At 33.8% G+C, this 24,900-nt stretch overlaps 1 protein-coding gene across 1 annotated transcript in view; it reads left to right on the top strand.

Moving 5' to 3' along the window:
• Positions 1–24,900, top strand: part of LOC122799998 (cell adhesion molecule 1-like) — an 886,925-nt gene that overhangs the window by 850,496 nt on the left and 11,529 nt on the right. Inside the window, exon 5 of the mRNA XM_044069450.1 lies at positions 11,171–11,295. Within this exon, the coding sequence (XP_043925385.1) occupies positions 11,171–11,295 (125 nt within the window). The remainder of the gene's footprint in view (positions 1–11,170; positions 11,296–24,900) is intronic.

Here is a 24,900-nt window from a genome sequence, read left to right as displayed (position 1 = left end):
TTTATAGATTATTTTGTTGTTTCAGTTCTTTCATGGTATATTTACGTCTCTCAGATACAAAATGATTGTTTTATACAGCTACTAGAGGACATTTAGGAAATTTCTTTTGTTCTAAAGCCTGAACAAATGATATAGTCTTTATCTTGTCTTAAATGTATGCTTGTCATTCTCTGCATATTTATTTATTTGTGTATTTGTTTGTTTGTTTCTTCTTTATTTACCTATCCTTTGTTAACAAGGTTAGTCCCTTTCCAGGGAAGTGCCAAGGTGTTATTTATACTTAAAGGAGAAATTTGATCACAGCACCAGAGAACTTCCCCTACTCTTCAGTGTACAGGGATGCAATTTGTAGCTCTGCTTTTTGCTTCTGGTCCAGGAATTAAAACAGCTCAGAGAAGCAAGGAGCAGTATGAAGGAGAATAGTACAAGAAGAGTAAAAGTAGAAGGATGGAAGGTGAAATGACAAAGAAAGGAAATCAAGCCTTCAGAAAAAAGCTTATTTTTGGAGAAAGGTGATATGAAAATAGGAGTGGAAGAAGGGTTTGATGATACAAGGGGAGCAGTGTGAGTCTACACAATATACTGGGATGTTATTTCAGCAAAATATGTTTGAGGATGAAGAGAATCATAGGCAGGATGTATCATTACAACCCTCTAGTCAGGAGGGTCGTGGAATGTGTATCTTAAAGATTTGATTGAACAAAGCAAACTGGAATGTGAAAAAGCAGTGCTGTGGGGTGAAATAATAAAAAGACTACAAGAAGAGGAAGTACAAGAAATAAGGAAAAAGAAGAAAAGAACTGTCAGAGAGGGAGAAAAAATAGGAAAATAAAATAGAAGTGAAAAGAAAGTACTGTGTATGAGTAAGTAAATAGATGGAAAAAGAACTTGATAGATATGGCGTATGCGATGATGTTAACTCACCACTGGGTATCAAACACAGAAAGGTAAGAGCATTTATCTGTATTAACAAGGGCTTGTTTTGTGACTTTTTCTGAAAAAGCACAATACATGGAGAAGTTTTTAGAACAGTATGAAAAAAATGATAGACCTTGAAAATGATGTTGTCCCTGCATTTAACAGAGAGACAGACAAGATACTATATATTTAGTTTCATACAGAGGTAGAAAAAGACATTCTAAGACATTATTTAAAAACTGAATGCAGAGATGTACTAGATATTACAAAGATGTATCACAACAGTGGTTTATGGACTGGAAGATGGGAGTGTGTAGTTGTTTTGCAAATGCAAAATGGAAAAATACATGTGCCTAGTATAATCATTGTAGAGCGGAACTGGGGGTTGGGTTGGTAAAATACTGAGGATAACCAAAAACATGTTTCTTTTGTAGTAAAAATTACCATTTAATTAATAACTCTGATAAGAGAAAATGTTTTATCTGTGGTAAAATTGGTCATGAAGCAAAAAATTGTTAACAAAATGTATTAAATGTGAAAAAATGGGACACTCATGAATGGATTATGATATGAAAGGAAAAGATACACATAAAATGAAGGAAGATTAAGTAAATGCTAATGATCTAGAAGTTGACATAGAAGAGATACAAAAAGAAAATTAGAAGAATGGTGGAAGTAAGGGAAAACACAAAGGAAGAAATAGAAAAAGAAGAATAAATAAGTAGTTTGAGCAAAAAAGGAGAAGATAAGTGGGTAAAAATTAAAATAAAATGAATTCTATTGGGAAGAGTAAAGGACAGAAAATGTTAATTTAAAAATATAGGTATAAGAAAAAATAAGAAAGGAAAAATATGAAGAATGGCAAATGAAGACTAGGGGTGTTAGAATGGTGTAGATTGGTGCATATGGATATCATAATACTAATAGATATAAGAGTTTTAATGGAAGAAGAGAGAACACAAGTAAACAAACTATGGAAAGGTAAAGTTACATGGAATATAGGAGAAGAAAAGTGCTCAGCTAAAGCAATTTTACGTAAAGAAATTATAAAAATTTTGGATTATTCATTGGTAATAATAGGAAGAGTGTTAATAGTGAATATAAAATGAAGTACAAAGTATATGGAATTGTCACACTGAATGTGTCTGTTTTACAAATGCAAAGGGAAATTATGTTTAGAAAAATTCTTGATTAAGTTAGTGTCAATATGCAAATAATATTAGCTGGAGATTTTAACTGTGATTTAAGGCATAGAAGAAAAGGAGTAGTTGTTAAAGTCATTTCAGAAATAATTAAAAGGGGAAAGATATATTTACTGAATAATAAACACTGGACGTACAAAAGGGGTAATTTGAGTCCAGAATTTGATTTTTTTTCTATCAGAGCATTTAAAAAATATTCCATAAAGGAGTAAAAATAACAGGTTGTTCATATCATGCAGCAATCTGGATAGAGGTTCTCAAGGAAAGGAAGGATATATAAAATAGATAATGGTATTAAACAAATAAATGAAATGGAATTGAACGATTATGTATGGAAATAATTTTTCAGTTATGGCTAAATCATATAAATATGAGAAGGTTTTACAAACATTGGGCAAGCTGGTGGATAACTCTAAAAGAAAACTATAAAAAAGAGATTTTGGAATGGCAAAAGATAAAAAGAATACAAGATAGTTGTAAATATAAAGACAGCATTAATCAAGTTTCTAAAGACATAATAAGTAATAAGGAAAAGATTTCTAGAAAAAGAAAAAGAAATAATATGAAATGAATAAAGAAAAAAAATAAAAGGGTGCTATTCAAAAGTACTTCTTACAAGAGAAAGGAGGAAATAGAATCTTACCTGAGTAAGATGGTAAAATAAAATAATAGAATAATAAAAGAGTTAATAGATGAATAAGAAAATATATACTTAATAAATTAAAAGAAATAATGCATGTAATAAGAAACCATATTATGAAAACATTTGTCAAATGCAAAACTAGAGGAAAACACAAATGGAACTTGAAAAAAATAACTAAAGATAATATGATGAAAGAAAAGATTACTATTATAGAAAAAAAAGTTTTAAAAACAGTGAACTTAGAAGCGTCTACAGGTTTGGATGGAATTGAATAGTTGATGTATAGCGGTATGCAAGAATGGCAAAAAGATGTCTCTTGGAAGTTTTTAATGAACAATTAGAGAAAGGAATACAAAAGGAAAGAATATGAATGGGTGCACTGAATTTCATATTGAAAAGGAGGCAAAACAGATATAAAAAACTGGACACCAATAGTGGTAAACAAGGTTGATTATACAGTATTTGTGACATGGAATAGAAATGAAAGTAAATAAGATATTGAATAAAACACTTTTTTGTAATAAAAGGGAAATGAGGTCAAAAGCTTCTAATGATTATAAGATAAATAGTAGTTGTGAGAATGAGAAAAGCAGAATTTAAAATTGTAATAGGGGTGTAAGTAAGGTGTTTGATAAGATACTACATGGCATATTATGTGATATTTTAGAAGAATATGATAAACAAAAAACACTAATGTTTTTGTTTCAGTGTGTAACAAAACTAAAGCAAAATTAGTGGTTAATGGATGTTTGAGTGAGAAAATAAAAATAAAAAGTGGTATAAAACAGGGTTGTCCAGCAAGTAGTATATTGTTTGCCTTAATAATGAATGCAATTGTGAATTATGTAAGTTTAACATTAAAGGAAGCTAAATACTGCACAGCAGAAGGAATTCATATTCCAGTAATGTTTCCTTTTGCAGATGATTCAGTATTAGTTGTAAAAAATGAATAATGGATGAAAACAGCTATTAAGGCACTTAGTAGGGAACTGATGTCATTAAGTTTAAACATTAATGAGAAAAAAGAGTAAGGGAGTAGGTTTTCCAAGTATGATAGAAGGTATTCAGTTTAATAATGAAGAGATAGATATTTTGGGAATAACGTTTGGTAATAAACAACAGAGATTAATACAGTGGGAGAACATGATAAAATGCATTTGTATATTTTGATAAAATAAGATACATTTTTATGTTTTGGTGATCATTCAAACTTATATACATATATATATATATATATATATATATATATATATATATATATATATGTGTGTGTGTGTGTGTATGTATAGGAAACGAGCCTATTTACTTAACTCAGTGATATTAGGTAAAATAGCTCATTTAACAACTTTGTTTTTGATACCAATTGGATCTGAAAAATAATTACTGTCTGTGTGGTTTGCATTTATATGTGCATTGAAATTAAACCAAATTAAGAGGAATTATTTGTTTCCAAAAAAGGAGGTTTCAGTTTAATAAGTCCAATTGTGCACATAACATCAGTGAATTTGTATAAACTATTGACCTGGAGTAAAGAAAGACAGACAAAAACAGTAGTAAATATAATGGAAGAAAAATATAGAAATATTTGGAAGAAAAATAAACATTAAAAAATAAAGGAATGATAAATATGGAAATGAGAATATATCAAGAGAAAATATTGGTATGGAAGATCAATATAAATAATATAGAAAAAGATAGAAAGGAATGGTATATATAAGATTTAGTATACTTTTCCATGGAAGCATTTGGAAGAAAGAAAAATAAAAGCTATAAAACGAAGAATGAATAGATGGAAAAAATATTTTGAATGCACAGATTTTTTTTATGGAGATTATCCATAAACAAGAAAATTCTAAAAGTGGTATCAAATAACTGACCAGACAAAAAGATCCATGACAAATCTGACTACAAATGAAGGTTAAAATGCTAAATATTTATTAACCAAACATGTTTATAAGTGCTTTCATCCTTTTAGAGAGACTTTCTCAGATGTTTATCCATTAGCAAGCTTCCAGTAAAGGCAAATATGCCATATGAGAAGATGCAAAAAAGAGTTTGTACAAATTGTGAAGGAATGGAAAGTATCGGACATGTATTTTTTAAATGTGAAAGAGTCTATTATGAAAAGAAACTATGTGAAAAGGGATGTATGTAGAGATTGAAAAGTGTAAATATGGATATGATAGAGTGTGGGTACTATAAGAATGAGAAAAAACGTGGATAAATGGGATGAAAAGTTGTTTTGTATAATATGAATTATCTGGAATAATGAAATATAATTTAATGGAAAATGGATGCTGCCAGAAATCTTGAAAAAAGATATGATTCTGGTTATGGAAAAACAATGGGTGATAAAAACAGTAAAAAATATAAAGAAAATATGTAAAACAGTTGTAAATAATTGTAAATCATTTATATATAAAGTTTTACATTATGTATATAATGTATATTAAAATTTTAATTAAAGAACCCTTACTCTTTTCATTGAGTAGGTGACCTGTTTCATTGAGGAACGTCATGCTTCCATTCCAGGAGCAGTGGCAGCCCAGAGAAGCAGGGAGAGTAAAATGGAGAAAGTAAACAGGAGCAGTGTAAATGAGTGCATTCGTGAGCCATTTTTTGCAGTTTGAAGATAAAAGGAGTGAAATTGAGGTATAAGGTAGTCAAGCCTTCCATTAATTAAATGTTTGAGTCCAAAAAGTGGAGAATGGAGGGAAGACAGTCATACCTTCCAGTATGGGTGGTGATGCATTGGAGTTGCAGAGCATGGATATGAAGACTGCTGAGCTTTCAAGTAACTTACTAATTGCAAGGACTATGGGTGAGCATGATGCTGATTCATGTATTGATACTGAAGATTTGTTCCAACAGACTCTTTTCACCAGAATGCAGGACACTACAAAGGGATGTCTTGTTACAACCATCCAAGCAGGAGAGTTTCAATATGATTATTTGGTTAACTTAATAGATGTGAGTCAATCAGATAGTGGGAAGGATGTATCATGGGGAGACATGGATAGAATATGACAAGAAATGAAAAATATTCAAAAGGAAGTTTTGGTTAAAAAGAAATCATATGCAGATATAGAAAAGGAGACAGAGAAAAGACAAAGTATGAAATGAGTTCTAGTTATTTCAAAAAAATATTCACAGTTAGAATCAGCAGTAAAGAAGAAAAAGAGAAGGACAGCTATAAGGTTTGGGACACAATAATATCACATTTAGGAACTAATGCAAAGGTCAAAATGCAAAGAATTGTGGAGATTATATAAATGCAAAAGGGTAGGTCATTTATGAATGGATTGAAATTAAGAGGTACATGTTATACAAACAGAGGTAAGTTAAAAAAACATGTTCAAATAAGCCAAGAAAAGGAAAGCATAAGAGCATTTATTCATCTAAATAAAGAAACTTTTTGTGATATTATTATTGAAACTGGTTCTATGATGGAGACATTTTTAAGATAATATGAAAAAAAAGAGAGTGTGCACCTTGAAACTTGGGTCTATATTATATTGTCGAAAGACATGTTCAGCGAACACGTCTTCATCAACACATAAACATCGGACCCAATAATCACAGAATGGTCACATCAGCAACTTTTTTTCCAAGGGGAAGAAAGCACTTGGCTGAAGAAACAGTAAACAAACATTCAAACCCTATAGAGTGGGGGCTGTGCTCACACACCCCTTACTAAATATACCAACTCTGAGATCGGATTACAGTGGGGAAAATGGCAAATCCCTGATGACAGCCAAGCTGTCTTTCCCCTCTGGGAAAAAAATCGCTGATGTGGCTGTTCGGAGATTACTGGGTTTGATGTTTATGTGTCAATGAAGACGTATTCGCTGAACATGTCTTTCAACAACATAATATAGACCCTGGACCTTATATGTATGGAACCATTTCATACAGATACTAAAAAAAGGATACATGTCCAGTTTAAAAAAGGAGTGAAAAAAAGAGAATTTGAAAATGTTTAAATGAAATATGTAAAGAGGTAATGAACACATCAACAGTTTATGATAACAGAGGACTATGGACTGGGGAGTGGGATTATAATGTAATACTGAAAATGGAAAATGAAAATGTTATACATATTCCCAGTGTGATAAATTTTGATGGACAAGGTGTTAAACCTAAGACGTTTTGTTTGAAAAAACAAATCATTTAATATTTTGGTAGGTTAGAAAGAAATGTTATGTATGAGGTTACACAGGTCAAAATGCAAAGAATTGTGGAGATGATATAAATGCAAAAGAGTAGGTCATTTATGAATGGATTGCAATTAAGAGGTACATGTTATACAAACAGAGATAAGTTAAAAAAAATGTTCAAATAAGCCAAGAAAAGGAAGAAAGAAAAGAAAATGAATATAAAGAAAGAGAAGATAAAGAAGAAATTGAAAAAGTTAAGGATAGCATAGATAACTCTGCAATAAATGCTGAAGAAGATATTAGTTGGAATATAATAAAAGAAAACGATGCCATTGGTAAAAAGGTTAGGAAATGGAAAATAACATTTACCTGGACTAATATAAAAAAGAAAGGGAAAGGTTAAGGAAATGGTTCACCTTTTCTAAAAGAAAACATTTAGTACTAGGAAATATGACAACTATAGAATTGCAATAAATACTAATAGTATTAAAAGTTCAGTGAGAATAATAGGTATAGTAGAATTGTGTAAACATTTGGATGTGAATATAATAATAAAAGACATATTTTTTTAACAGAAGACAAGAGAATACAAAACTAAAGGATTATGGGAAGATGATGTTTAGGAATAGCTATTTTATTTAAAAAATCAATTAAAATACTGGGCGTGACATTATTAGTTATGGGTATCTATTCTGGATATAAGATGGCAAAAAAGGTATATAGAGTATACACATTATATGCATATGTAACAATTAGAGAAAGAGAGGACATATGAAACAAAATAATAGATTATCTAACAGTTAATATGGAAATAATAACAGTAGGGGTCTAATTGCAACTTAAGGAGACATAGAAATAAAGACAAATATGTAAAAAAGTATTAGACTTTATTAAATGAGGTCAATTGAAGATTTGGAATGCAAAGGAACACTCATATAGTAGAGGAAAGTTTATGACAGAAATAGATTATTTTATAACTGCATTTGTCATATCCTTAGTAGGAGAGGAAGTTATGGACAGAGGTTTTCCAGATTATCAGGCTGTTTGGATTGTCTTACATGGGAATAAGAACTGTATAATCATAGTAAAAGGAATAAAAAGGATAAATGGACAGGAATGGAGTGAAAAGGGAAAAACTATAGTAAATGAATTATGGAATGACCATATAATAAAGAGACAATTTTATCAAAATCGGTCAGAGTAGTGGATTGTGTTTAAGAAAATGTAAGAAATGTTATTTGCAATAGGAAATAAATATGAGAAAAGATGTAAAACAAAGATATAAAAAGTCAAGTGAATCTGTCTTTATAGATTTAGAGACAATTGATAAAGTATTTTATTACAGAACAGGGTATATTTAAGTTAAAAAAGAAAAAAAATATTGTTTAAGCAGAGATATTTTACAATAAAAGGAGGACATTGCTACTTATTTCAGTAAATTTGTCAAGTAAGAGAATTAGAGGACAAATAAGGAAAAATATATAATAATTGGGAAGAAATAATGGAGATTATAATGAAATATATGAGGGGATGCATTTAGAGAAAAGAAATGGTAAATAAAAAATATAGAAAGTGAAATTTCTTTCCAAATTATACTATGAAGATTTGGAAAAAGTATAAATATAGAAATATAGAAGAGTTAAATAAAATGCTAATTATGGTTAATGTAGGTTCAGCAGCAGGGCCAGATGGGATAGACTATCAGATGTATAAAATATGACAAGATTGCAAAAGAAATAGATTGCAACAGTATTGAATGGGTGGTTAAATTAATAAATTAAATATGCAGAATTATGTAGTGGCATAATCAAATTTATAAGGAAAAAGGGAAGCAAAAGAGAAATTCAAAATTGGAGACATATAGTTTTGAATAACATGTTATAAGATCTTTATGGAACTTATACAGAAGAGAATGGATATACAACTATATAGTTATAGGGGATTTAATATATAGTGTAAATTGTAGATGTCAATAATTGCTAGATGATATTTTAGGAAAAAAGAAAACATTAATATAATGATTGGAGATTTAAATAAAGCATTTGATACTATTCCCTAAAATATTTTATGGGAATTATTTCAGTGTTAGAATATTATTAGTAAAATAAAGGTTTGCATTTTTGAGTATAATAATAAAAAATAAAAGTCTTTTTGACTGGGGGCTAAGTAAAGAAATGCATATAAAGAGAGAAATTAAAAAGGGTTCTCCCGGAGTAGTATTTTATTCATGTTATCAATGAATTTAATAGTTATTTATATGACTTACAACATGAAGTCAGCGGCACATATTACAAAGGATGGTACTGATATTCCTGTTATATTAGCTTATGCTGATGATATTGTCTTACGTACCAAGGATATAAAAAGTATGGAGATGATAGAAGTTTACTTGAATGGAAATTTAAAGGATCTATGCCTTAATTTGAATAAGGAAAAGAGTAAAGGAATGGAATGTAATTGTATCATAAGAGGTATGGAATTTAAGACAGATGTGATCATTTTATTGGGTATAAGATTTGGTACTAGGGATATGATACAATCACAGTGGGGAAATATTGGATAAACAGAGTATTTGTAGATTCCAGAAATTTTTCAAATTATTTTTTTGGAAGAAATTATAGTTGATAAATTATGTTTTGTTAGGAAAATTGGCATACATGGCTGGAATATTTAATATACCTTATAGTTTTCAAAAATAGATAATTAAAATACTATTTCTCTTTATATGAGGTTCGAGGTTAAACTCCATTAAGGGAGGAGTACTATATAATAGTAAAAAAAGGAAGTTTAGGATTGATAAATCCTGTGATTTATGCAGGTTCATTGCAGTTATATAAAGTACTTAATTGGTTGAAAGAAAATAAAGACAAACTGTTAAAAATAATGTATCAAAAATATGAAAGGGAACAGAAATTGTTAAAAAGCTTTAACAAAGAATATAGCATATAAATGAAGAATTTAAAGCATATCAGGATAAAATGATATTATGGAAAATAAAAATAGAAAAACTAGAGAATGACAGAAGGATATAATACTACTATGAGTACCCCTTAAATAATTTAAATAATGAAGTGAGTAAAGCCTTAAAACAGAGGGAAAGAAGATGTAAAGAAATTGTAGAATGCCATAATTTTTATGGAGGTTATCTGTAAAAATTGCCTGTGAAGGCAAATGTGCCATACAAGAAGACATGTGAAAGAATGTGTAACTATTGTGGGTAATAGGAAACTGTTGAACATTTTTTGTGTTGAAAAGTTATAAAAGTATGAAAAAATTAGGAGACATCAATTATTTTGAGGATATAAAGGGAGCAGAAGATTTATGTATGAGTAATATTGAATATATTTTTTTTGGAAACAAAAGTTAATTTTATGTATAAAAAATTATAGAAATGTATTGTATTATGAGTGTTATAAAATCAAAGGGCATCAGAAATTATGCATAATAATAAATGGGATATGGTTAATTTTAGAGAAAATAAGATTTTGGTTGTGGAAGAAAGAGTAGAGGTCAATGGATAAATAAATGAAAATGAGAATAATTAAAGTAAAATATGTTTTTGATTGATAGATATTTTATATCACTTGTAAATATTGTGTAGAATTTTTGTATATACATGTAAATTGGACATATTTGTTTTAATAAAGTACACCTTACTCTTTTTGTACTGTGGGTTCCCTTACATCTGCCTGTGCTACCACTATCTCAAAGTAGATGGAACCTTGGTATGACATTTCATCTAAAGGATGAAGTTAACTGAAAAGTTTTGAATAGTACTACAGATTTTTAGAGAAGGTTAGGGGATAAATACTCCAGTACAAATATCCATTATAATAATAGAAAGTGCATTTGCAGACTACCAGGTAAATCTGTATGTGAACAATAACACAACTGACTTCAAATGAAACAAGTATTTCAACAAATTTGCTTGTCTTACAATTTCTCTTGGTTTAAACAACAACAGACAGTTACACTAAGAATCAGAACATGCATAACTAAAATCAGGAAGCAGACAAACTAAGCCAATAAAGTGCTAAATGTTCTTATGAATTAACCAGGCCATAATCATAGTGACCTGATTAATGTTAGGTAATATAAATTCTGATGCAGTAATACAGATGTCATACTACTATATAGCAAAATCTTATAACATTAAAAATTCTTATACTTCATTATTTATGCAGGGGTTGCTTTGCTCCTGAACATGAGTTGCTTTAACTATTAACTAATAAGTTTGTTTGTATTTTAAGACAAAAATAAACAAGCCTCAGCAGTGGAAGATTTTAAACAAGCCCCAGTAGTAGAAAAGTCTTCTAATTCTCAGGATGAACATGCTATGGTTTCAAAGAAAAAGCAACAATCACCATCAACACAGGTAAGACATTAGTAATGTGTGCATTATGTCTGAGTATAGCACTGTAATGTTAAGTCTGTAGACTGTGATGAGAGGATAAATCACTTTGTTATTCAAGTATTAAAACATTTAATCTACTACTGGACAGATTTGGAAATCCAAGTATGTGATTGTTTTTGTCAGGATTAGTTTAAGAAACATATTACAGGACTTGTAAGAATGTGACCAGTTCCAGTAGCTGCAAATATTGTGCATGACTAAACATTAGGTCAGACTAAACACTTGGTCAGTATGGGATAATATGGTATAGCATGGCTGATTCCACAGCCTTTTGTGAAAAGATACTAAAAGTGGATTAAGCTTCATCTCAGCACTGAAGTCAGTGTGAAACTGCTAGCACTTGAAAGTTATAAGAGGTGGCTGTACCAGTGAAATGTGATATATTCCAAATGATGTTAAGCCAAGACCAAGTTTTACTGAATTTGTTTTCCTGGACAGTGAGCAGATGGAAATTAAGGAAGCTAAGGCATTACCTAAAAGATGGAGCAAACATTTCTTGTATCACTGTTTGCATTTAACTTCTCACCTGAATAGCTCATGAAAGTTTCAGATTTAATATGAATGCTTTTGCACATATCAGCTAGTGTGGCATATATGATCACTTCACTTGGGGTACAGGCAGAGTAAATTAACTGTTTATGCATTCATTATAATAAAACACTAAATGTTCTACTTGTATGCCTATTGTGGATCTGTACTAATGGGACACAGACTTGCTTTTGTCTGAATTCTGCCATGGCAATTACTGGAAAATTTCTTGTAATAATACATTATTGCAGATATTGATAAAAAGCTTAGTATTTATTTGCAACTGATTATAGAGAACAACATCTCTTCATTAAAAATAAATAAAAGGGTTATCATTTATTTATCTTATAAAATAAATACTTTATTTATAGAAAAGCATTGAAAGGTATAAGTAACCATTCACTGAAGATTTGTTTTCTGTACTGTTACTATTGGATGCAATTGACAGATGAAAGTTTTGTAAAGATAGTTAATAGACAAGTGTACAATATAAGAAGCATCCTGCAGAAGTGTCACATACTAATCAACAGTGGTATTGGTCACAAAACCCTAAGATACTTAAAGGTGCTTGCCAGACAAACCTGTTATTCATATCATATACTGGAATATTATTTGCTGTAACATGAACATTTTGGGACAACATTGCGACAAGGATAAGATGCTAAGAACTCTTGAAGAGCTTTGTGTTATATTTATGAGCTGCTGTTCCTGCAGGAAGTTTTCTGGCAGGCAGCAGTCAGAACCAATTTACTTGCACTTATCTGCAGGAAAAGTCCAACTGGTCAAAAAACTTTTCAGGGGAGGCTTGGGAAGAAATACACAAGAAAATGCAAAATGTAAATGCAAGAATACAAAGCTGCATAAAGCAAAAATGAAAAAATAAATAAAAATATTGCTGTACAATTTACAAAGAATGAGAACTGCATCAAGTATCTTTGTAAAATAAAAAAAAAAATAGAAGGAAGGTGAAGTAATATGACCAAAGTAAAAATATGCAGGCAAGGATATAAAATTAAGTCTTGAAACATGGATCAGCAGCATGTGACCCTATAATAAAGGCATTCCCAGGAAGGCAGCGGCCTATTAGGCTATTTATCTGGTCTTAGCAGACCTACTCCAGAAAAATACTAAATGAATCATAGTTTCCTAGGAACACATTGATCAGTAATGTTTCAAAGTATTGGTTAGCATAAAATTTCTACTTTGCTGACTTTTAGACACTGAACTATTTGATTCAATCATTTCCATAAAAAAGCCTAAAACAAGACCTATCAAATGATATTGTTCATCCATGGTAGAAGAATGCATGCATGAAGTGTTATTTACATATCTTATCATACAGCATTTGTATGGCAGCTGAAATTCCTAACAGTGTCCCAGGTAATACAGTAAAAGATAATTTCATATTGAGACACCCCTACCTGCCATTGACTGTTTTTCTACTAAAAGACCATCTATTGCTATTACCTCACTGCTTGGAATTATTTTTCACGTTTATGAAAGGGCACCTTTCTAACTTGTTACTTTGACAATTTTAAATTAACCTGACCTTAAATATCTCTCTCTCAAGTCACAAACCTTCTTTTAATATTGTTCCCAGTTGTTAAACGATAATGCAGTTCAAAACAGTGACATTTAAGCGTTTTCACCCAGGTATATCCCGAGCTTCATCAGAACATAAAGATAGTGATTACTAACCATTTTTATACATTCAAAACAATTTCAACTCATGATTTAATCTCATGCACATTAATTAAGCTGATGTCATGATTAAAATTCTTTACTCATCAACAAGTTCACTCTCACTAATCTGTGACTGTTAAACTTGTAGTGTGTTTATATTAAAATTATACAACCAATTCTGTAAAATAAACCATAAAAAATGAATTCCTTTAAACTACACATTCTTATCTAAAATAATCAATATGTTAAAAAACATATTATACCATGACCGCCGAAAAACGTGCACGCTGATTGGCCAGGACTTTTTTCCATTAGTATAACACGGTTTTTTAAAACACTGTCTCGCTATGTTAAATGGGTTTAACATAGCGAGACAGCTTTAAAATAAGCAACGGAGATCTCCGTTGCTTATTTTAAAGCTGTCTCGCTATGTTAAACCCATTTAACATAGCGAGACAGTGTTTTAAAAACGGAGAAAGCAAGATCTCCGTTGCTTTTTAGTTTAGCTATGTTAAATGAGTTTATCATAGCGAGACAGTTTTAAAATAAGCAACGGACATCTCCGTTGCTTATTTTAAAACTGTCTCGCTATGTTAAACTCATTTAACATAGCGAAACACTAAAAAAAAAGCAACGGAGATCTTGCTTTCTCTGTTGCTTTTGCCCACAGCTCTGATGTACTGCGCAGGTGCGCAGTACATCAGAACTGCCGTGGATGCCAGACATCTGCGGAAGGGCAGTAAACAGGCATTATACTATGCCATTATTTAAGAAAAGTAATAGTTTCTTTTCTTAAATAATGTCATGGTATAATAGCAATAACCCACTTCTGGGTGTGGGTAATGCTAAATTTACCCACGGTTGGCTTTGTTTGGTCCCTTGGGCTTCACCCTCGGGACCAAACCACGCCAACCGTGGGTAAATTTAGCATTACCCACACCCAGGCGTGGGTGATTGCTATACTAGTCACCCTATAGTTCAGCTGCCCTCAACGTCAGGACACTATTTATGCACAAATGGTCATTTAAACCTGTTTTTTTAGTTGCATCTAATTTTAGCTGCCAGTATAATTCTTTGTATTTTATTTATTTTATTTTATTTTATTTTATTTTACATTTGTTTACCGGGCTAGTCCAACTGGATACATGTCCCTTTTCAGTGGAGGCCCGGGGAGAAAAGCTCCTCTACAATACTACTATAGTAAGACTAAACAAAAATTTATCATAATATATCAGCATATACAAATAAAATCAAAAATCAAAAATCAAAAACATGTACTTTAAACCTTCTGATAGAATTAAAAACATTTGAGTACAATATGAGGTAAAGTACCTAGTTTCACTATTACATAGGAACGTGTACAGTATAAAAATCCAATTAAAGTATCTAGTTACTGTATTACATCTTTATAAGAAGTTGAAAAGTAGAGATTTTGTGCCTTTATTAGAAATGACATAATAGAAACAGTTTTGTAAAGAGTAATAAAGAGAGTTAGATATAAGAAAAAGAGAGGGTGGAAAGAGTCCCATAGCAGGGAGGTACAAAAGGTTAGTCTGGGTCTAGATCATTGGTATTCTAAGCAGGCCTCCCATAGACCACCCCTAGCATCTTATTTTAATTGTTCTAGGACAAAAAACTTAAAATTACTGTCTAAACATTCTCTCTGGTGCTTATATAATGCATTAGTATCTTTTTTTCATAGTAACCTCGTATATGTGTTCATATATATATGCCTTCTCAAATTCCTCACAGTCTTGCCTATGTAAAAACTATAACATATTTGACAAATACTAATGTAAACCACCCCCTTGCTATTGCAATTAAAATGCTCCTTAGCCCTCATCTTGAACTTCCTAGAAGGAATATTAATACTGTCTTGTTCCAAAATGTTTCTACAATGTTGGCAGAACACACACTTGTGCATGCCACACATTTTTTGGGTTCATAGGTTCATACTAGGCTATCTGCCCTAGGGTATTTATAAGCCTAGCCAGAGTGTGTGTGGCTTTCACCACCCCTTAGGATGAGAATACTATACCCATTAGTTTGCTGTGCCTCTGTCCAGCAGTGACACAGAGATGATTCCCGGGGTAAACCTACAATCTCCCATCCACTCGTCAAGATTTCTCTTGAACAGAGTCAGTGAGGGGCTCTGCCTCACATGGACTGGGATTCTGTTCCATAGTGTAGGGAGTCTCTGGGTGATAGATCTGTCCCTCCAGCATGTCCTATTTATATCCGTGTTGAGGTTTAAGTCTCTTGCTCTCGTGGCTCTGGTGGATTTGGATTTTTTGAGGTGGAGCATGTCCATTAATTCCGGATTGGACATGGCCTTGTATGTCAGGCACAGATCACCTCTGAGCAGATGGTATGCGACTGAATAGAGCTGGAGTTTCTTCAGTCAGGCAGCGTATGACATATGTTTTAGCCCCTTTATCCTTTTGGTGAGGAACTTTTGGGGTCTTTCCAACTGCTGCAGGTGTCGGGTAAGGTACATTCCGAATGGGGCGTTGTACTCAATCATTGGTCTGATAAGTGAAGAGTACAGGGGTACAATGACCTCTCCTGATCTGGATGTGAATCCCTTCATGATCAGGTGGGCAATGTAGAAGGTCTTCCTAACCACTTTGGCAATGTGTCAAAAGAGAGGTTACTGTCAACTTGGGTCCCCAGGTCCCTGATAAGGTCTTCCGTGTTTAATGGATTACCACCTATGTGGTAATTAGGGGTTACCTTGTTTTTCCCAAAGGGTATGACTATACATTTTTTGGCATTTAGCTTAAGGCCATGGCTCTGGCACCAGTTATCCATTTCTATGAGACCTCTCTGGAGGATGTCTGTGTCTGATGGAGTGTCAATTATGGTGCCCAGTTTGCAGTCATCTGCAAATTTTGTCAGCCACAATCCCCCTATGTTTGCCTGCACTTCAGAAAAATAAATGCCGAACAAGAGGTGGCCCAGGACTGAGCCCTGTGGGACACCGTCTGTGACCAGCTTAGAGTCTGACATGGCACCAGCAACTCTAACCCTGTGGGTTCTGTCCTTGAGCCAGTTTGCAACCCATCTTGTGACATATGGGTTTACATCTAAGCTGGTGAGCTTTTCTATGATGCCTGAGTGGGGTATTGTGTCGAACGCTTTTGCTAGGTCAAGGTAGGCTGTGTGAACTGCCTTACCCTCATCAATGGCCTTAGTGACTGTTTTGAAAAAGTCGACCAAGTTCAAGAGGCAGGATCTGCCCTTGACAAAGCCAAATTGGGTAGGATCCAGGGTCTGTAGGTCCCCAATGTCTTTATTTATGAGTTCCATTATGATCCTCTCCATAGCTTTGCTGACAAGGCTCGTCAAGCTTATGGGACGGTAATTTCCAGAGTCCGTAGAAGCACCGCCTTTGTGGAGTGGGACCACAGTTGCCGTACGCCATTCTTTGGGTACGTATCCTGTAGTAAGGCTAAGATTAAACAGCAGCCTTATGTATGGGTTTAGTTCCTCATTGAGTTCATGTAGCACACAGCCGGGGACACCGTCCGGTCCCATTGATGCTGTGTTTTTTGCTTTAGAGAGAGCAGCTGTCACCTGGGCATCTGAGATGTTTGGGAGGCTAGACTCTGGTGGGATAGATATTTCTCCTTTTGGGGGGGAGGGAGGGGAGAAATTTGCACTGAACCTGTCTGCCAGTATGTTGGCAATGTCTGTGGGTTCAGTGATTTTTGTATCATTTTGGACTAATTCTGAGCATATCTGGGAGTTTCCACCCAGGTTTCTGACATAGCTAAAGAAGGCCTTATGATTGTCTTTTGTGTCATTAGCGATTTTTCTCTCAAAGTTGGCCTTGGATGATTTTATGAGTGATCATAGTTTTTTGCTAGTAGTGATCAGAGATGCCTTCCCTTTTAGGGATTTTGCTCTGTCATGTAGTAGCTTTCTCCTCTTGTTGTAGAGTTTGTTTATGGCTGGGGTCCACCAGACCGGGCGCCTGCCTTTGGTGGAAAGGGTCTTGATTTTATTAGGGATTGCTTGATCCATACATTCCTGGAGGTGCTCGTAGAAGGCATTTGTAAGGGTTTCAGCAGCGTGGGTTGTGGTTTCCACTGGCTCGGGGGCCTTGACGGATACCACTCCAGTCTTAAGAAGTGTGAAGTTTGCTTTTGAGAAGTTCTTCACTGTGGTCTTTTTTGCTGGGGTTGGGGGCGGGATGTGGATCTCCAGTGAGATTAATTTATGGTCTGATCTCACCAATGAGGGATATACTTCCGGTTTTGTCCCCCTGTTTCTGCCTGTCGTATTCTCTTTTCCCTGTTGTTCCAACATCTCTTTGATATTCATGTCCCTTTTCTTTATAAACATGGGTGTTGGGTGGGATAAACTTGCTAATCTCATTATTTATAGTCAGTACCCTCCAATATTTCTTAATAGTGTTCTCAATTTCACTAGACCATGCTGTGTGCGTATGAATAAATGCTAAATCAAATGAAGCTCAAAATGTACCTGGGTGAAAGTGCTTAACTGTCACTGCTTTGAACTGCATTATCGTTTTACAACTGGGAGCAATATTAAAAGAAGGTTTGTGACTTGAGAGTGGTGTTTGTCCTTGTCTACAGTTTTGCTTGAGTACTTTTTGACCTTAAATATATACTTTGCTGTCATGTACAATTTATATCAAGGAAGATGATCAGGTCTTTAGCCTTCCTGTTATCTAATCAATTTATTCAGTAATCTTCCATGTCTACAATGTTTGATAGGTTTTGTCTTGACATATACTCTTCATTCTGGTACAGTTCCTAGTATAGTCCAGCTTTTTTGTTAGAGAATCAACATGAGGAACCTCTTTTGTGCAGCAACTGCCACAGTTCTCCCAGTTTCTGTTTTACTGAAATAGTACTGGCTGTGACATTTCTAGTTGTCAAATTAATTTTCCTTTTATGTAAAACAAATAATGACTCCCACAGACCTATTTGAAGATGAATTTTTATATCTATGCTTATGAAAGGAGAATTTAGAAAACTCATTTATTCCCTTAGGGCCAGTCTTTTTAAATGTTTTAAAAAGTTATTAATTCAGTCTTGATTGGGTGGTCAGTACCATTAATACTTACAGAATATACATGTACCCTATCAGCCTATTAAACTATCCCTTTTATGTCAGGTTCTAGAAAAACAAAACATCAACATGCAATATGCAAACAGATAATAATTAAGCAAAGTAGAAAATGAGAAATAAAACAAAGGTTGAAGAAACATTTTAAAACTGATGGCTTTTAATGTTCAGGTATACTGCATTATTCAGTTTTCTAAAGACTGAAAGTTCTGAGCTCTTTCTTGACTTCTGATGAGCTAAGAAGAAATTTCTTTATATGTGCTATCTAGCCTGGCTAAGAAAATCAATCAGGAAGGAATATCTTCTTGCTATAATAATTACCAAATTGAAGAGAAGAGTTTCCTTTTATGTGTTGCTTTTCTCTGTAAATCCTGAAAATTGCTGATGCATACTTGATTATAACTCATGTACTTGCTTGACATCAGCTTTTAAAATGTTATTCTTTCATATGGACTTAAATATAACAATCACTATTTGAGTTATTCTTTATTTTGGATATTATAGATGATCGGTAATGGCCGAACTATCTCTACCCAGAATGTATTAAATCTTGTTTAAAAGTCCTGCCAATACTTTAAGAATAAAATCATCAATTTGCTGTTGTCTCTCCCAGTGCTCTTGAACTCCAGTAACATTCCAAGATATCTTCTTAACTCCTAAAATCTTACATGTTTGTATGTGTTGATTTTAAAGCTTTTCCCATATGCTTTACTTTACAACACATAAAAGTTTCATGTTCTAAATCAAGTCCTGTATGTTAGTATCAAACTATGAAGAAAATGATTGTAAAGGCATGAAATGCATTTAGTTTACCCACATTTGTGACCAAAATGTATACAAATATTGACTGCATTGAAACAATGCCCACAATGCCCATAGCTTGCCCTTTTTTATAATGCGTTGTGCCTAGTGTAGATTGATACCTATATATCGCTCCTAAAAAGCAGTAACTTTGAACATTTTCAGTTAGTACTAATACTGATTTTACTTGTATTACAGTTACTTTTACCATTATTTTGTTGAAGAAACCAAATGTTCTTTTGCTTATCAATGTTGCATTTCATTTTTTACCTATCTTTTATTAAATCTTTTTCAAAGAAAATGGAACAATTAACAAAAACAGTATTTGCAACTATTTGCAATCAAATTATACTTCATATTCCTAAAATTCTCATATCATTTTAATAAAAAAATCACCAGAAATCTAATTATTTGTATTCAACATCATAAATTAAATTTGATTTATCTAGTTTTTAAGCATCTTTGTCCACTACTTATAATCAGGAGGAACCTTGTTTAGATTTTAATCCAATTGATTTAATTTCCTGATGGCAAACATAAGTGATTACGTTTAAACATTCTTAAAATGCATAACCTTATTATTTTTCTTGTTCCTAGTGATAACTTTTCAGTCGACATATAATAACAGATACTGTTTATATATGAATACTGGGACCAGAGTATTAAAAATTATTTTTTTTACATCCATCTGCTCATCTAGATCACCAGTTGACATAGCTGGTGTAAATTTAATCCCATTGAGGGCATGCAGATCATTTTATTCCCCTCCTTTATTGGTGAAATTGGAATCGTTCACAAAAGCATCCTGCAATACATTGCTTTGATCTGAGTTTCTATTCACCTTGGCAGAAAGGTTGGAAAATTCAAGTCTGTACTTCTATGAATAATTGTGCAGTTTATAGCATCTGAAGCAATGGCAATGTTTGCTTATATGACGTTTTTAGATACACCTTCATTCATTTGTGTATTGTAGCCAAGTTACAAGAAAAGGAGAGCAGGATTGCACCCTAAAAAGTACAGTTGTGTAAATAAACTTACCATAACAGTAGATGCTGAAATGATCACTGCTGCAGCAGCCTTAGCTCTATGGCTTATACCCTGCCAAGGATATAACAGCCAGCCAGTGTCCAAAGCTTCAGAGCACCTTCCATGTGTCCAAACCATCAGGTAACTTGTACTGAGCTTACTAGAAGATAAGTTTGGATGCAAAGCCTTTAAGAGCTTTCCTGAAAACATAAAGAGGGTGTATGAGCCCTGAAAGGACAATGCTAGGAACAACAAGAAGTAAATGTTCACACCCTGGCATAAAAAGCACACCAAAAAACAACGGGGGGGGGTTGGATGTTAGGGGCGACTAACTGCAGCAGTGCACCTTCGCACATCTACTGTTATGGTAGGTTCAACTTATGTAACTGTACTATGTTCATTATATTAATCACTGCTGCAGTAGCCTTAAATATATCTGTAGATTTCCCTAGCTCACTATATTTGGGAGATGGAAGGAGAAGAGTCCAGGAGCCCCTGAAGAATGAAGAATAGTTCTAGCAAAGACTCATCTAGACCTAGAAAATGAATCAAGCTTATAGTGCTTTGTAAATGTCTGTGTGTGTGTGTGTGTGTGTGTGCATATATATATATATATATATATATATATATATATGTGCACACACAGACACACACACACACAGACACACACACACACACACACACACACACACACACACACACACACACACACACACACACACACACACACACACACCACAGAGGAACAAGTAGCAGCTTCTAGAATAGTTCTGGAATCCAGCCCTTTCCAAAAAGCCACAAATGAAGTCAGGGTCTTGGCAGAGTACTCCTTGACCCTGTCTGGAATATTTTTGCTATGGTGAGTTTAGCAAAAGGTAATAGCTTTAAGCGACCATTTGGAAATAGTCTGTTCTGCCACAGGTTGTCAATTCTTCTTACCTTCACAAGACATAAATATTTGATCCAAAGGTTTGAAAGATTTAGTTCAATCAAAATAGTACCTCAGCTGTCTGAACATCCAAGTTATGGAGTATCCTTTCTGTCTCATTTTAGGTTCAGGAAAGAAGACAGGTGTATGGATTGTTTAGCTTAAAGTAAACTCTAATACCCCTTTAGGCTTAAACAATGATTAGTTCCTTAAGAAACTCTGTTCTTATGAAAAATGAGATAGGGTTTTCTTGGCTTAATCGCTTGCAACTTGGATACCCTTTTTGCAGTGGTCAGAGCAATCAGTAAAACTGTTTTCCATGTTAAGAACATCAAGTCAGCCAAGTTACTGGTTCAAATGGTGCAAGTAATACTGTATTTAATAGAAAATTAAGATCTTAAGGATAGGCCACCATTATTCTTATAGTCTGCTTAAGCAAAACCCTTCCAAAAACATTTTGACCTAATACTACATAGAAAGAAGGGGACCCATGGCCAGACCTGCTAAAATGGCCTGTAAATTAACCTTGATAGAGGAATAAGAAAGGCCATAGGATAGTAACTCACACAAATATTACAAAAAACAGAGAATTAGCCCTGAATGGGCGATGGTTTGTTGGTACCAACTACAAAACATTTTCCATTTGCTAATATATGATTTTCTAATAGCAGGCTTTCTTGGCCCCATCTAGTACCTGCTGCATATCCTCAGTAAACAGGTGCCTAAATGACATTAAGGCCCTATCATCCAAGCAGTCAAATGAAGTTGATTGATGTTGGGGTCCATCAAATAACCCTGTTCTTGTGTGAGAAGATTCAGTCTGTGAGGAGGCTTGTGGTAATTTCTCATTGCCATTTCCAAAAGAGAACCACAGTTGCCTGTGCCAGAAAGGAGTCAATCAGCACAATGAACATGGGGGATTCCTTCTGAATCTTCTACACTATAAAAAACACATCACCAGTTGGGTATCGTCTATAGATATAAGCACTTTCTTAGCTGCTCTACAAAACAAACTCTTGCCTTAGCCTTTCTCCTACCTTCTCCCCTATATGGTGCTCTCCTCCTCACCAACATCCAATCCTTTCTGAAAACCAAGCTTGTGATCTGCTACAAAAAATTGCCAAGTTTGCAACTAATGCAAAATATTCCTCATCACTGCTCCCCCTTACACTAACTGAGTTGGCTCAAACTGTCACTATCTAACATGCTTACAATTAACTGCAGCACACAAAGTCATCTACAAACCATCAGATGAACCAGCCCTTACCTATATTCTTGCATATTATCACCCAAACAGACCTGTCAGTTCTGAGAACCAACTTCGCCTGCAAGTAGAAAAACCAAACCTTCCTGCTGGTCAAATGCTCTGCTCCTTCTCGATTGCCAAACAGTGGAATGCACTCCCATTAACAATAAGGACCACCAACAATGCACTTCATTCAAAAATTCTCTATGACAATACCTCTCCACTCTATGGCACTGTACATGCTTTAATATGGCACCTCACATAACCTGATACCCCAGACTCTTCACTACTAGCCCCTCATTAACGTCCCCCTTACAAGCTAAACTTGACTACCTACTAACATGACTGTCATTTTGACTTTATGCATATGATATTCACTCCTTACTTGTACTTCTGACTTATACAACTGAAATTTACTCTCAAGCCTTAACTTTATGATAAATCCAGCAGAACATATATTTATAACTGTTTAATACCCTTACCACATTACTAAAGTTAAACTATCACTATGTTCCATATCATACCTAACTGTGGCACTTTATATATCATTCAACACAATCTCTTTTTTTATACTGTAACTATTTTTATTTGCTAATAATGACCTGTACTATACTGTAATTAAGGTAATTACAGATAACTAGCTTCTACCCTTATTCAGCTGTGACTGCATAACTTTTACTATACTGTAATTAATGTAGTTAGCTTTTGCTGTTTGTTAATGAAAGTTCTCTAATGTATGTAATGGTGAGCTATGCCTTTCTTTATCAAACTGCTACTAAATAGTTTCTATACTATCTTAGTTTTAATGTGGAGCTTTTTCTCCAGGCCTCCACTGAAAATGGGCTCACTATGGCCCAGTGGACCACCCCGGTAAACAAATACGAATAAATAAATAAGTAGTCTGAATATTAGTCTACAAGGCAGAAAAGCATATGGGAGCATTTCTGTCCAAGGAAAGGGAAAGAAAAGTCATCTGTCTTCCAGGCCTTCTTGCACTGACTCCCTCAACAGAGTGTTTCTAGTTGATTGTTCAGAGAGGAGGCAGAGATGTCTGCTTGAGGAGCCCTCCACAGATGAAATAACTCTTGGAAGACCCTTTGATCTAGTTTCCATTCATGTGGGTTCTGCCTTAGTCTTGCTCAGCTTATCTGCCATACAGTTTTGATTTGATGGAATGTAGGATGCCTGTAGAGTGAGATTCTGCTGTGAAACTATATCCCAAACTAACATGGCTAATCTGCAAAGGGGGTATGACCTGGTTCCCCCTTGCTTGTTGATGTATCACATGATTATGGTATTTCCTTTAACCACTTGAAGAGGTCTGAGGGACTAAAAATGGTTCATAAAGTTGAGTGCCTTGATAAGGGCAAACATCTCCTTGATATTTATGTGTTTGGGTCTGTCCTTGGGGCTCCCCAAAAAAGGTCTGAGTCATCAGTGGTGACTGATTGCTTCAGAGCAGTAAAGGAGAAGATAATGCATGGAATTAAGGATATCTGTTGCCTCCACCAAATGATTTTTCTTCCGACAACCCCCAGCACTAGAACTTGAAAAGATAAAGGGCGTTAGTGTTGGGACTAAAGACATTTCAGATATCACTGTATCTATCTTTCTCATGTGGAATTTTCCCAGGGGTATTGTGAGAATCATATATGCCATGAGACCCACACTCTTTAGGTATTCCCTTGTAGTGACAGAATTCTGAGTGAAAAAACTTAGAAATAGATCTAGATATAGATGTATATTTTCCTGAGGAAGAAAAGCTCTTCGAACTGAAATGTCTAGTTAACATCCCAGAAAAACAATCTTGTGTGGAGGAGTCAAGACAGACTTTTGATTGTTGTCTTGGAATCCCAGCTTGTCTAAGAGATCTTTCACCTACCACAGAGATTTCTGACACTTTGAAAAAGAGTCTGCAAAGACGAGCAAGTTGTCTCAATATGGAAAAAAATGTAGCCCACAATGAGCTATAACTGGAGCTAGACTGATTGTGAACATTATTGGTGTTATGGATGGTCCAAAGGATAAGGTGAACAACTGGTAATGTGAACCAGACACACAAAATCATAAACATTTGAAGTCTGAAGAATAGAGATGTGATAAGCATCTTTTAAGTCTAATGTTATAAGAAAACTTGAAAGCAAAGAAGAGGTAATAGGTTGTGAAGTGGCATAACTTTGAAATTGGAATCCATCACACACACGTTTATGAAGGATGTTTCCAAGTATTTTTTTCTTAGGCATTAGAAACATCATTG

This window comes from Protopterus annectens, chromosome 4.part0, assembly GCF_019279795.1.
Source record: "Protopterus annectens isolate FY-2018-M chromosome 4.part0, PAN1.0, whole genome shotgun sequence".
Lineage (NCBI taxonomy): Eukaryota > Metazoa > Chordata > Ceratodontiformes > Protopteridae > Protopterus > Protopterus annectens.
Note: the sequence above shows the minus strand (reverse complement) of the source record. Positions and strands in the feature narration are given on the sequence as shown.